General features: G+C 36.1%; 1 protein-coding gene and 1 pseudogene across 1 annotated transcript; both read right to left on the reverse strand.

Moving 5' to 3' along the window:
* Positions 1–12159: 12159 nt before the first annotated feature.
* LOC145049603 (large ribosomal subunit protein eL8y-like) lies at positions 12160–13349 on the reverse strand. Its single transcript, XM_078997988.1, has 5 exons — positions 13224–13349; positions 12785–12974; positions 12544–12597; positions 12368–12446; positions 12160–12280 (listed from the first exon to the last, which is right to left on the reverse strand). The coding sequence occupies exons 1-5, from the start codon at positions 13347–13349 to the stop codon at positions 12160–12162; spliced, it is 570 nt and encodes a 189-aa protein (XP_078854114.1).
* Positions 13350–13574: 225 nt separating this feature from the next.
* Positions 13575–14772, reverse strand: LOC145049604 (choline monooxygenase, chloroplastic-like; annotated as a pseudogene).
* Positions 14773–15824: the final 1052 nt, after the last annotated feature.

Consider the following 15824-nt stretch of genomic DNA (forward strand, 5'->3'; position numbering starts at 1 on the left):
GTCCTTGATAAGGAGCTTAAGGTCATTAATGAGTCCACTGCTACTCCTGAGGAGGTTGTGGAGTTCACTGCACATGAGAGGGATGCTACCAAAGTGTCCTGCATCATGTTGGATACCATGACACCCGAGCTCCAGAAATCCTATGAAGATTTCTACCCCTATGAGATGCATTTGGATCTGATGGAAAGGTACCATCAAAGTGTGCGTCAGGAGAGGTATGAAATCATATCCTCTATGATAACAACCAGGATGAAGGATGGTGAATCCATCACCGGTCACTTGCAAAAGTTGAAAAGGTTCGTGGACTGGTTACTAAAGCTTAATGTGGACTTCCCTGAGGACATGGCGATTGATATCATTCTCCATTCCTTACCTCCAAGTTATGATAAGTTTCGTATGACTTATCATATGAACAAGGAGGAACTTACACTTAGCAAACTTCAAGGACTTTTAAGGACCGCTGATAGTGGTCTTAAATGTAAGTCGGTTGTTACCTCTACTCCTACTCCTACAGCAGCCCCTGTTCTGGCATTTGGGCAGGGAAAGGGGAAGAAGAGGAAGACCCCTTCGAAGGGTACCAATGGAAAGTTCTTTGATGACTCCTCTTCAAGTGGGACCAAGAAAGGTCTCATTCCTCCTTCTTCAAACCCAAAGGAAGCACAATGCTTCTACTGCCATGAAAAGGGGCACTGGAAGCGAAGCTTCCCCAAATACATGCAGAATGTGAAGGATGGGAAAGTTAAACCCACCCATTCAGGTATTTATACTATATTGTCTGGTAACTCATTGCATACTAACTCTTGGGTGCTCGATACAGGTTGTAGCATTCACATTTGTACTGATTTGCAAGGTAAAAAAAGTAGTGAAGAAGTGGAGCACGGGAAGATAAACCTAATCATGGCCAATAGGAAAGCATCACTTGTAACCAAGATTGGAGTTTATTCTTTATTGCTTAATAATGGGTTAACTTTACATTTGAATAAATGTTTTTACTCGTTAGAAATGGCAACAAATATTATTTCCCTTCATAGTTTGAACAAACAAGGTTTCACATTTTGTTTTGATAATAAAATTGGTGCTATTGATGCTTTTTATAATAATGTGTTTTATTTTAAAGCATTACCATGTGATAGTGTATATGAAACTGTGTCGATTGTAGACAACTTAGGAAATAATATATATCATATCGATTCTTCGATGAGCTTAGATAAATCATCCTTGTGGCATTGTCGTCTTGGACATGTTAACAAGAAGCGCATAGGCCAACTCTAGAAGGCTGGAGTTTTGGAATCATTTGACCTAAAGTCGAATGATAGTTGTGAGTCTTGTTTACTTGGCAAAATGACGAAGTCACCCTTCACTGGTTCTTGTGAGAGGGGTGAAGGTTTATTGGACCTCATACACACAAATGTGTGTGGAACCTTCAAAACCGCCACAAGGGATGCTAATCGGTACTATGTGACTTTCACTAATGATTATAGCAGATATGGATATATCTACTTAATCAAGCATAAGTCAAAAAGCTTTGAAAAGTTCAAAGTGTTTAAGCAGGAAGTCGAGAATCAGTTGGGCAGGAATATCAAGATGCTCCAGTCCGATCGGGGAGGAGAGTATCTTCGTATTGAGTTCCTTGACTATCTTAAGGAATGTGGGATAGTCTCACAATTAACACCTCCTAGGACACCACAGGTGAATGGTGTTGCCGAGAGGCGCAATCGGAACTTATTGGACATGGTTCATTCCATGATGAGTCGGGCTTTGTTACCAATCTCGTTCTGGGGGTATGCCTTAGAGACTTTTGCCTATATCCTTAATCAAGTCCCTACTAAGAAGGTTGCCAAAACACCTCACGAGATGTGGACTGAGAAAGTTCCCAATCTGGACCACATCAATATTTGGGGTTGCGAGGCTTTCATGAGGCGCGAGTCTCATCACAAGCTTGGACCTCGAAGTGAGAGGTATATTTTCATCGGCTATCCACAAAGATCCTTTGGTTACCTCTTCTACAGGCCTAGTGAAAATGTGGTCTTTGTAGCAAGAAGGGGAGTCTTTTGTGAGAGAGAATTCATAAGCCAAGGAAACAGTGGGAGGCAAATTAACCTTGAAGAACTTCAAGAGTCAAGTGGTGAAGGAACCTCAAACACTATTAACCAACCTGAGGAGGAAACTCCTGTTGAGACGATAGATGAGTTTGTACCTCTGAGGCATTCCACTAGAGTTAGGAACACACCTGATTTTTATTATGGTTATCACATCACTACTGAAGGTGATACATTTATTAGTGATAGTACACTAATAGATTTGGATGAACCTAATAATTACAGGGAAGCCATGACAGGCCCTGAGTCTGCTAAATGGAAGGAGGCTATGAACAGTGAGATTCAATCCATGTATGAAAATCAAGTTTGGTACTTGGTTGACAATGTACCAGGTCGTAAGACAGTTGGGTGCAAATGGATCTTCAAAAAGAAGACCAACATGGATAGGAAGGTACACACCTACAAAGAAAGACTAGTGGCAAAGGGCTTTACTCAAACTCCAGGAGTTGACTATGATGAGACCTTTTCACCAGTAGCAAAGATTAAGTCTATTAAAGTTTTGCTGGCCATAGCTGCATTTCATGATTATGAAATATGTCAAATGGATGTCAAAACCGCTTTCCTTAATGGGAAGTTGGCTGAGGATGTTTACATGGCTCAGCCAGAGGGTTTTGTCGATGCAAAGTACCCTAATAGGGTGTGTAAGCTTGAGAAATCCATTTATGGATTAAAACAAGCATCTCGCAGATGGAATCTTTGCTTCGATGAGAAAGTCAAAGAGTTTGGCTTTTCGAGGAGCGAGGATGAGTCCTGTGTGTATGTTAGGGCTAGTGGGAGTATAGTTAGCTTTTTGGTGTTGTATGTGGATGACATATTACTCATAGGAAATGACATCCCGACTTTGCAGGAGGTTAAGTCCTGGCTTGGGAAGTGTTTCTCTATGAAGGACCTTGGAGAAGCTGCCTATATCTTAGGGATAAGGATAATGAGAGATAGGAGTAAGAGACTAATTGGACTTAGTCAGAGTATCTACTTGGATAAGGTGTTGAAAAGATTTAACATGCAGAATTCCAAGAAAGGGGACTTACCAATCCAGCACAATACCAAACTGAGTAAGACTCAAAGTCCGAGTACAGAGGCTGAGATAGCTGAGATGAGTCGATTTCCACATGCTTTCGTTGTTGGCTCGATCATGTATGTTATAACTTGTACTCACCCTGATGTGGCCTTTGCTTTGAGAATGGTTTGAAGATTTCAGGGAAATCCTGGCATGTCACACTGGATTGTGGTAAAGAATATTCTACTTGTGCTTGGCACATCATATCTTTTAGGTTCATTAAGTGGCTCCGGCACATACCTGCCTTTTACTCTCCATGAGGTTTTCTGAGATAAGCCTTTTGTTTCATCTGCATTATCTATTGGTGCTGACCAGAAGAAATCCTCACATCCATTTGCATTATCTTTTTCTACCATAGCAGTCAGTTCTGTTGTTTGTTGAGGTATGACTCCCTGAGTTGTGTAGACCTGATTTGGAGTGGTTTGAACCTTTTGATATACAACCGCTTTTGCCTTAAGGGTTTTGGTCTTGTCTGTCGATGAGCAAGCGAACACAACAGAGTTTTCAGAGATTAGATTTTTGTTAGGTTTGGGTTCGCTCTTGACAAATTCTGAACAGTCCACGAAGTCCTCTATAGAGATTTCATTCATGTCATCATCCTCATTAAGTTCAGTTGCATTTTCAACATCAATTTTATTTTCTGAACTTAGTGTGGCATTCAGTGAGTCAAATTTATGTATAGTTTCGGTTCTTAACTTCAATTTATCATTTTCATCTAATAGATTTTTGAGCATGTCCTTATGGTCTTTGGACTTTATGAAGGATTCTATTTTGTCAAGACCTATTTTGTAGGTAGGAGAGACTTCGTCAGAAGATACAACATTTTCACAATTGTAAGCTTCGACATCGACTTCGTCCTCCTTCAACTCAAGGAAGGGTAAAATCATACGATGTATCTTCTTTCCTATTTCACAATCGAGATGCAATTGAGTGATATTAAAATAAAGTCTTTTCGCAATTAAACAAAAAATGTTTCGCTGTATTAAAAGCTTAAGATTGTCTCGTTGCAAATAGATCGACTCATCCCTAGACCTAATTATCTCTCTCCTTCTGCTCAATCCACATCCTTCTCTCCTCACTCTTCGACGATATCCTGCTAATTTGATCAGTCAGGTTAGAGTTTGTGACACGAGTTTGGGTAAGACTACTACTTATACTAGAAAATTTAGATTTTAAGATATTCAGTTCCTTTTCATAGTTAGTAATAGGTATTTTCGGAGAAGCAAGAATATTTTGTACCTTCTTGATCAACTCATCACATTCGTTGATCTGTGCACTAACAAGTTTCACAGCGAAACACCTGTCCTCTCGCTCCTTCGCATCTTCATTCCCACCATCTGTTGTGTATCCTCGCATCTATGATACACCTTCTGTCACCATCAAACATCTTCCTGCATCACATTCTTCTTTCACCAGCATAGCCTTGCCATGAGTCGGCTTTCTCACTTCTTCGTCCTCTGAATCCGTAGACCACACTTGCACTCCACCAAACTCATCATTGTCACTTGTATCCTGAACAATCAAAGCATTCATGGTGTTATTGTTAGTTGCTGATTTCCTTTTCTTGATCCTCCAATCGTCATAGGAGATTCATTTCCTCGTCATCCTCATCAATCTTTTCTGCCTTTTTCTTCAGCATGCAGTCCTTGGCGAAGTGATTCTTGCCTCAACAATAATGGCAATCATATCCGGAGTCACCACCACTCTTCGCTTATTTCTTGGATTCTTCAGACTTCGAACCTATCTTCGGTTCCTCCTTCACCTTTTCAGAACTATAACTCCCTTGCCAGTTTCGGTTCTTGTTGGCTGGGAATTTTCTTTTGATGAACTTTCTAGGATTGGAAACCATCAGGGCATACTCCTCACCGGTTAGATCATAATCAACAAGATCCAATTCTTCTTCTTCCTCAACAACACTTTTCCCTTTTCAGACAAGATCCAACGAGCCCAAACTGGAAACCACGTTCGTTTCCTTTGACACTGCACTTTCATGGGACTTCAGAATTCCCACCAGTTTCGCCAGAGAGTATGATTTGAACTGTTTGTGTGCCTTCACTGAGGACACCACTGCCATCCATTCAGGTCTAAGACCGTTCATAAAGGTGACCTTTTTTCAATCACTTTCCTTTCGATTCCATGCTTTATCATCTTACTAAGAAGATGATTAAACCGATCAAAAGTCTGAATGAGTTTCTCTTCGGCCTTCTGTTTGAAATCACCAAATTCTTATAGCAACAAAGTTTGAATCGAATGTTCCAGATCTTCATCAGTGGAATACAATTCTTTTAACCTGTCCCATATCTCTTTAGTTGTAGCACATGAACTCACTAATCAAAACGTGTCCGACTGCAAAGCAAACCTAATCATTCTTAAGGCTTTGATGTTGCATTGAAACTTCTCTTTCTTGTCCTGAGGAATGTCTTTTACATCATTCACGAGTTGATTATACCCCTTTTGAGTTTTAACAATTTTTGAAGCGCTTGAGTGAGAAAACGGACCAACTGTGATTGCTTCCCAGATCAAGTACCCATTGTCCTCTGAACCGATCACGTAATCATCCATAGACATTGTGATGAATTTTGATCGATAACTTGTTTAGATCAGACTTATAATTTATCGTTAGAGTAACGACAATTAATGAGATACGTCAATATGGAATGACGGCTCAATTAATATCAATCAAAGAGGAAAACCCCTAATAACTTCTTCAACAAAAGAGATGTGTATGAATTACACAGCCTCCTGCTCTGATACCAATTGATGAGAATAAATCTCAGATCGTTTAGATCTTTCACAGGTATATTAATGAAGAACAAACAATTCAGACACAATATGATTAAGAACACAGTATGGAATCAATGTAAAGCTTATGATTCAAAATATAGTCACGCCTCAGCAGAGCTCGATGAAGAACTTCCACTGTAGAGGCGAGATAGGGTTTACAATACTGAATAGAAAAAATAAAGAAAGCGTTTTTTTCTCTAATGATGCATGCATGCACCTTAAATACTAAAACCCTAGAGTAAAATAAGGCACGGTTGCACAGGCCCAAACCAGCTACAAAAACCGGCTAAGGACCGAGCCCATGACGCAACACTATAAGCCCAACAATATATATATATATATATATATATATATATATATATATATATATATATGAATATCATGTTAAAATGGTTCAACATAGGAAATTCGATATATGGAAATTTTACAACAAGAGACTGATCAGATATCAGATCTTTATCTAAGACGTAATGAATCGAGTCCTATATGTTTTGAATATAGGATCGATTACATACACTATAGTATTCACTTGTATATTTTTCAAAATGCCTAGGAAATTGAGAGGGAAAAAAGACTAGAACTTGGTGTAACTAAATTTTTTAAACAACTGTTAAGAACACACTACTAGAAAAACAGCATTTTACGACGCGCAATGCGTGTCTTAAAACGCTCAGACGACGCGCAAATGCGCGTCAAGAAAGGCCTTGTCATAACGAGAGATGACACGCTTTTGCGCGTCGTGTATAGACGACATGCATTTACGACACGCAATGCGTATCATTAAAACCCCTGTCAAGAAACGCCATGTCATAAATGAAGATGACACACATTTGTGCGTATCGTAAATTTAAATGCTTAAAAAAAATATTTATATATTTATTAATTTTTAAATTAAATTTGCATTTAATGTTTCATAATAGAAATAAAATACCATATACAAAAAATACAATCCATTGCATAAAATTTAATGTCATATAATTCTATTTCATACAATATATGAATTTGCATTCATCTAATCTACTCTATGTTTCATACAAACAATTGAAATGAATAATGCAACACTTGCATTTGCAGCATCTTATCTCTTTCAGCTTGAGCTTTGTTTTCCTCTTCTAACTCCAGAGCTATTCACTTTCATCAACCCTGTAAACACAACACAAAATCACTTGTCATTTTCATTCTACTTTTAAAATTAATTCTTATTAGGACATTCTATTTTTAAACCTACCAATCTCATAAATTTTTCAAAGAATATAATTTATAATTTTTTTATGGAAAGTACATTGCTATTTCTTGAATACAAGATGTTACAATTCAAGAAACTTACATGGACTACTGACCACCAGTTTCCTGCATCATCTTAGTATATATGTACTCATCAACTCTCTGTTTGTTTTCCTTATTGAGAAGCAATTTTACTCCACCTTTTGAGTTTTGATAGATGTGCTAATGTAAGCTACCACAATCAATAGAAACATAAGAAATAGAAATCAGTATACCAATTATAAACATATAAATGTATAATCACTACTAGAAAACAGACCATTAATGACACGCAATTAATGACACACACGGATTTACAATACGCTAAAGTGTGTGACGTAAAAACAATGTCATCTCTTCAAAATTTTGAAGGATTTCGGACGCGCATTTTTGTGCGCCCTAAAATTTGTGTCGGAAAAAAAACACGGAGGGCACTTATTATAAAATGTGCGTCATCTAAGCATGTCACTTTATAATTTTTTAATGTAACACGCGTTTTTAATAGTCTCGGGGGGAAATGGAATCCCCAAAAATTAAAACCCCCTATTCGATCCAATCTTAGTCTCCCTTATTCCCTCTGCTGATGCCTCCACCTTCTGTAATCTATGCTAATCTTTGAATTAGCAAGAAAGAAGCCCTATGGCCTTTTTCATCACCCACCTCCAACACCCCCAACCCTTCTTCGATCATCCATCACAATTCAGGCTTTCTCTACAAGAAAACCTCCAACTACATCCTCCACATTAAGAAAAAACCCTAATTGGCAGCCACATTTTGACGTCAGGTATCCTTGGGATGAAAGCCTAATTGGCGGCCACATTTCTACGTCAGCGTCCCTTAGGGCTTTTCTGTTAGGGCCGATTGATCATATTTAGTTCATACATCCCATCTAACCAAACCCTTAGCAACCTAAAACAACCCTAATCTTCTGTTCATTCGTCTTGGAGGCTAGAAAAGGAGTTGTTCAAGTTTTTGTATAAGGCTGTCGGATTTTTGATTCACCGTCGAGGGAGGAGGAGGAAGAGGACCTCGGGACAAACTTTGCTCTAGCCTAAGGTATCGATGCCTATTCTTTTCTTCTCCTTCTTTTATGTTTTCCCTACCAAGCATCACCTAACACCATGGTCGGCAGCCTAGGCTTCTTGCATTTTTCTCTGCCACCACCCATCACCATTAGGTGGTTATGGTTGTATGTGTGGGTGTTTTAATGTGTATGGTATTCAGATTCATATTCCAAGTCATTAGTCTATAAATCGTATGTGTTGACTTCAAGATCTGTTTCTCTAGTGTTGTTTGTACGCATATATATATATATATATATACATATATATATATATATATATATATATATATCTTCCTGACTGAGAGTGAGAGATCAAGGCATACAATTGTTTTGCAGTAAAGCTTGCTTCTGAAAGGTTTTTGGGGTATAAAGTAGCTCAAATATCTTTCTTCCTCAAGCTTCAATAATCTTGCTTTATAAAGCTGCATAAAAAAGAAGCTTAATCAAATGTCATCTTTGAATACACATGAAGACACAAAACACAAAAACTATGACAACTTATTGTGTTTTTGATAATTTAACTCCAACACATGTATTTTGGAGAAACAAGGTGTTTATGATTACAGTGGAGAAGACGGAAGAGGACCTCAAGACGAACTTTGCTCCAGCCTAAGGTATCGATTCCTATTGTTTTCTTCTCCTTCGATTATCTTTCAAGAAATTTGTTCCTGGGAACCTTGAAGATTTTACAAAAGTAAGACCTTACATGATAAGGGTACATTTGTAATTAATTAATTACCTTATTTCAAATTTTTCATTTCACACTTCTATCTATAACAGAACATCGCTGTTGTTGGGGAGATTCCTCCTGAATCATCAAAACAGGACACGGAGTGTTCTGAGGACACAAAGGAGCCTTTAAAGAAAGGTAGATTTTCATTTTCTATTAAGTAGTTAACTTTCAATTCTTTTTTGTTTGGAAACACCTAATTTATTTTTCATATGGTTTAAACCAGGGGATTGTGTGAAGTATGTTGGTCCTTTTGTACTTGCGGATGAAGATAACATGTTATTGTCTTCTTCTTCTTCGATTATTTCTCTCCCAATTAGTTGCTGCAATTACTTTATTTGATATTGCTTGTTGTGTAAAGTCTATTGAATACCTTAAAATCACCTCAAGTATTGAAATTTGAAACCCTAGTTGCTGTAATTATTTTATGTTCAATTAGTAGTTGAATGCATCACATGATAAAATTAGGGTCGATAGCAACATCTGTTGGTCCCACAAATGCATATACCGTTATTTCATGCAGGTTGGTTGGTAAGTTGTATGAAATAATAATAAAATTTAAAAAAACAACTATTGATAAATGTGTGTATATCAAGATTCCAATAGTTTCATGTACTAAAATCTTTCTTTCTTTCTTGATATGCTTTTGGTTTTACTTGTTTATGATTGTGAATGTGGTTATAAAACTTATCCTATATAAATAGAGTTATTGGTGTTAATCTATTTCTGGTAATATTATTTTCTTTTTCAGACCTTTAGGCACTGGTCAACGTGGGGAGATTTATGAGATTAGTGGGGAAAGAGTTGCAGTTATCCTTGATAGCACAGAAGACAATGATCAATCTGCAAAACCATCAATATATTGGCTTCTTGGTAATTTTATTTTTGTATATCTAACAACATTATTGAATGTTGTAATGAAGATGAAGATGGAAATGTAAATGTTGTTGTTTATATGCAGCTAAGCATGTTGAGCGTGATTTTGATACTGAAGCTGAAGACCGTTATATTGCAATGCATGCATTATCCAAGGTTGCATACATGCTTCTTTCTTTAGTTCAGACTATGTTCATTATGACATATAAATGAAAAGTAAAACAAGTATTTTGTTTGTTTGTTAATTATCTTATTATGATTGCAGGTGTTGAAGCCTATGCAAACTTTTATTGTGTATTTCTCAGACTCATCTTTATGGTTGTCAAGAGCTGTTTCTAAGTCAAACTAAAAAGAATTTGTGAATAGACTTTAGGAAAGTTTTGACCAGATATCGAGGCCCGTTGTTTTGACATGTTGGCAAAATAAAGTTGCTAATGGATCAAAAGAGAAAGAGAAATTTGTAGGTTTACTTACTGTTTTTTTTTTCTGTTCTCATGTTTCTTATATCTTTCGTACTAAAAAGATTTGGTAACGCTTTTGTTTTGTTAGCAGACTATGATCCTTCCAAATTTAGGTCGCCTTGCACAGCTAGTAATTCTTTGATTTTTTTTTTAGAATACTCTGTGTTATCACTTATTCTATTCAAAATAGATTATATTCTATGCAAAATATGCAATATCATTTCATTTTTGGGACCAAAAGATGCAACGTTTCAACAAAAACTTGTTTAACCATCTGAAAAATATAGTTATTGTGTTGTAGCTGTCTTCTTCAACCATTTTTGAAGAATTTTAGTATTCTTTCTTCGTCAAAACAGAGTAGTATACAAATACAGATATGTGCATACATGTGAATTTTAGTACATGCATATACATATATAGATATGTGAAAACATATACATCCAATAACATTTTGTTTCATGTGTTGTTAGGTTTTCCAAGTTTTTAAACAGTGGAATTACGGAATGGAATCTGGGATTCTGAGTTTTGAAGATAATTGCTACTTGAAGAAGAGCATCTGATGGGTTTCTTTACATAAATCCTTTGGTCTTTTATGTTGGCGTGATGATGAACATCTGAAAAAAGAATTCAAGAACTTGAACAATGTCAATTTTCTTTCTTTTTGGGGATCTTAATCCTGAAGAAAAACAAATCATTCAGGATAAGATTTTTGTCTCACAAGTAACAAAGATAATTTTTGTTATTGAGAAAACAATTCAATAACTTCGGAATCTTGGAATCCCTTTGCTTTCTGAGGTACATCTTACTCTCTTTCTCTCTTATACATACATTGGAATCTCTTTCTCTCTCTCTCTCACACACACACACTCGGGTTTTACCAGCTGTGACATGTGAAGCAATATACTATCACCCATCAGATAGTAGTTTCAAAGCTTCATTAATAACGTGGGCCCTTCTATATGCACAACGTAACATTTACACCAATAATCCAACTTAGATCATGCACTGGGCATATGAGCTAACTTTGACTAATTCATTTACATGAGCTACCTTAACTGTACACGTAAATTAAAAAGACTTGATAAGCCTTTGTGACCTAATCAGTCTCCGATTTCATCTCTTTTCTCTTAACCATCACACCCTCTAACAGTATATGTTCCTGGGTTCAGAAGTGAAAGAAATTGAGAAGAAAGAGGGGAAGGAAAATCATGCTCCCTCGTTTTTATGAAAGACGTGGCAATAAAAGAAAGGGAGAATGGTGATTATATTCGCTCTAACTTTCCTCCTAAAATGGAGGGATTTGGAGAGAATAAAAAATTGGCTACTGATATTACCAAATTACCCTTAGCCTATTAGTTATATAAACATCAAAAGTAGTTTAGTATATTCATTTGCATCAAAAGTAAATCGGCCCACGCCTTTTTTTTCTTTTACTTTTCCTCATTTTCAAAATGATATTTTCTAAAAAAAATCTCTTTCAACTTAACGCTCCATATTCACACTATAAATGGTTTTTGAAGATCCCCAAAACAAAAAAAAAATTGAAAAACAATAATGATTTTCACAGTATATGAAGAACAATTTGGCAGTATAAGAAGAAAAAATTTATATAATCAGAAAGGTTTCAAGTTGTAATTTGTTTTAATTAAAAAAAAGGTTAAACTAAAACTCAAGAAAATACTTCCTTTATATCCTATCATTTTAAGAACCAAAACTAAGAGCATAAAAAATAATTGCATAACAAAATCAAACTCATGTATCTCACCTTTGAAAACATATAACTTAAGAGGTGTTAAACACAAAGCTTCCAAGATAATGAAGGGTATTTATGTCAATCTCTGAGCAGCCTCCTTAGCAAGAACCCTCTCTTTTGCTTTGGTTTTAGCCTGTGATTTTGACCCCATTATCCCATCACCCTCAGCTTTTTTCCTTTCATATCTTTTTTTTCTAATATCCAGACAAAACTTAATAAAGAAAAACAAGGAAATAGACAAGTATTTAAATTTTAAGGGCACAAAAAAGTTAAAATTAAACCTGCTGTTTGGTAATGTTTTTAATGCATTTGGCACAAAACCTCTATATAATCCAGCAACACCATCACAAGCAATAATACCTACAAAAAGTAATCCAATTATATAATAGGAAGCTCACAAGTCAAACACGCAAAAGTTGACTGCAACATAAGGGGCTATTCTAATGAGAGAAGGTACAAGTCCTCTGTAGAAAGATCAGATTCCTTCGTCTTTTAGCATCCTTACAACAAGCTGAATAAAATTATGGTTTATTTATTTATTAAAAAAAGTGATATGTTTTTATAAATAAATAAATCATTAATAAGTAGTGAAAATAAGTAACATAAGTTTTTTTTGTTTCAGAAAGATTATAAAGATTGTATATTTAAATGGTGGAAGTGAAAAGCCTACTCGATAAGATAGGTGATATGATTAAGACCATATGTGACAACTATCGGCTTCTTGGCTTCAACTAACTTTCCTTCAGATTCAGCTTGAGCCCTTTTCAGGATTCGTTCCTTTTTTGCTACTTTACCATCTTTAAAATTGTTTAAGTCAAATTCTCCCCCTGTAGAAAAGAAGGTATAAAGAACATTAATAGTGTTGTATTTCCTCTTTGTAATGCTTCTCTACAGTATAAAAAACAATATCTAACAAACTTAGTAAACATTATACTTTAAATCCTTTTTATGTAGACAAGTAAATGTACCTGCCAATCATGCTTCCTGGCTGAACAAAGCTAGATACATCAGCAACATGTATCCGGACTTTGATACGGGGCGAATTTGGACACCAGTCGGGGGGTGAATTGTCTGCATGTTTTAGATGTTAGAGGAGGAGAACGCTGTGAATCTTGCTTCTCTAGAAATTTTATATACTCGGACATACTGAGGGAGGGGGAGGCTACAACTGTATTCAATGACCCCGTAGTCTGTATTTAGAATTTGAAGCTTTGTAGAGTTTTTTTTTCTAGGTTCATGTTCGGTGTTTGATGTTATTGCCATTTTTTTAATTGGATGCACTTTTGTACATATTGGGATGATTCTTGTATATATAAAATTTTCCACTTATTCATTTATTTATATTGCACTAAGAAACGTAGGCTTTTGAACTACTTAATTCGATCCACATAGTTGACATATCACAACTAATATAGAAACTACATGCCATAACAGAATATGAATCAAAATGATAAGATTAAAGATTTTTTTAAAAAAAAATGCATAATATCAGTTGATGAGATCTTGGTGTAAGAGACAGTGAAAATGATGCATAGCCTTCTCTACCATAGGCGTGTATCTACCACTACCATAAGCTGGTGATTCCAAAACTCTTTGGACCGATTCACAGAGCGTGACATCTTCCATCTACAATCATATAAAAAAAACTCTTGTCATCCGATACTCGAATGATGACCAAAAGGTACATACAATATCTACGTACCTGAACTTGTTCACTATCTTTTAAACTGCCTGTTACAAAAGCTTCATCATCCTACACAATAGAAGCTATTATATACCCCATCTATGTGAGAAACAATTTGATTTCAAATTTACCTTAAGAGACGCATCAAGGAAATAATCAAAAGTCACTTTCCATCGCCTGGGTCCCAATGGAAGAACCAGATTTGTGTTCATCCAAGGCCTATACCTAAACACTAAAAGAGGTTAAAAAAAGAGCATCCATGGTTGAAAAAAAGAAACAAGATAAAGTCAATAAACTTGCCTATTCACCATGAAGTTTGGATAAATGAAAGCATATAGAGATTTTGATCCGATTCTATCAAAGTCTTCCTCACCCTTCACTTCATCTCCATCACATCTCTAGATGTTTACTTTCTCATATACCTACAATTCACAAGATTTAGAGATATATATTTAACTAATACTCAAACATTTTAATTAAAATGTATGTCAAGTGAAACATACATATTTTGGTGGAATATGAATCTAGCTTAAGACCTGACGCAAGATCTTTGTGTGCAAAAGGTACATGATACCCTCCATCCAAGTAATTGTCACAAAAAACCTGAAAACACACCACTTCATGAGGTTGAATTTAAGATAGAATTCAAAAATTAGAAAGATTTGAAAACACAAACCTTCCAATTACGTTCGATGGTGGATTCACGTCTACAAAGATAACTTAGTGAAGTATTAACACCATTTGTACTTAGTATATCAGAAGTGCTACCAAACCACTCCATTCCCACATCATCATGTTCATCAAACTTGTCTTTTTCCAAATCAAGTAGGATTAATGGCCCCCAAATTGCTACCCTCAATGGAACAAGTCCAAATTCCTAAACATCACAAACTAGACACGAAGGCCCAAAAGGTGTAGCAGAAACTCTAGCGAAATGGAAGGAATACAACAACTCATGTATGGTCCTTGTGCTCGTCTGAATCTGCCAAACTGTCGAACCATGAGCGTGTATTATTCTGAATCAATGGTGGTTCCTAATGGTGCTTCAAGTTGCGACTCCACTACAACGTGTAGCTATTTTGAAGACTCCAAAAATGGGTCGGGTAGTCAAATGGTTAAAGATGATTGTGAATCGAATAGCAACGAATTTGGTTATCCGCCATTTATGACGAATGTTAAACAAGAAGTTGAAGACGATCAGGAAGATTACGACTGGTAATAGCAAGCCCTAATTTGAGAAATACTTAAATAGAAGAGATAAATGGAGAAACCACCGAGATGAAGCAGGTGAAATCACAGCAGAGATGAAGCAGATGAATGGAAATTAGAAGCCTTTTTTCTTGATTGAGATGATGAAGTCTAGAGATGGAGATGAAATCATAACCTTGGATCTATGATTGAGAAGTTGTGCGCACAACAGTGAGAGGAGAATGAAAGATACGTTAAAACGCTTACGGTAAAAAGGGTACGGGCTTTTCTAATTTTTTGGCTTTTTTTCCCGCTTGTAACTAAGGTACGCGCCTTCATAAAAATTATAAAGCGACACCTACAGAGGACGCCCATTTAAGATACAGCGCCCTTCGTGTTTTTAATTTTTTTTCTTATGACACTTATTTAAGGCACGCAATAATGCTTGACCTAAATCCTTAAATTTTCTGAAGAGATGACTCTTTTTTAATGTCACTCTCGTTTGTGTAACCTAAATTAATGAGTGTCGAGGTTTGCGCGTCGTAAAAGGCTGTTTTTCTAGTAGTGACATTCTAAGGTTTACCTAAAGAATTGGTTGTTTGTGGACAGTTGGAAGTATAGTATTGTTTGGAAGAACCATAGTGATATGTTTTAGATTCGGATGATTCTTGGTCAAAATTGATGGTTATATAGGAATATGGAAATGTTTCCATAAAGGGATTTGATGATTAAAATCTACATGTGAGTTGGAAACATTAATGCAAGGAAGATGTTCAAGGAGTGTATCTTGAATTTGAGACTTCATTACCATGGAATTGTCCCAAAGGAACATTTTTTAATATCGTTGGCTAAGTTTCTTTGACTTT

This window comes from Lactuca serriola, chromosome 5, assembly GCF_051521515.1.
Source record: "Lactuca serriola cultivar US96UC23 chromosome 5, Lser_US96UC23_V15, whole genome shotgun sequence".
Classification (NCBI taxonomy): Eukaryota; Viridiplantae; Streptophyta; class Magnoliopsida; order Asterales; family Asteraceae; genus Lactuca; species Lactuca serriola.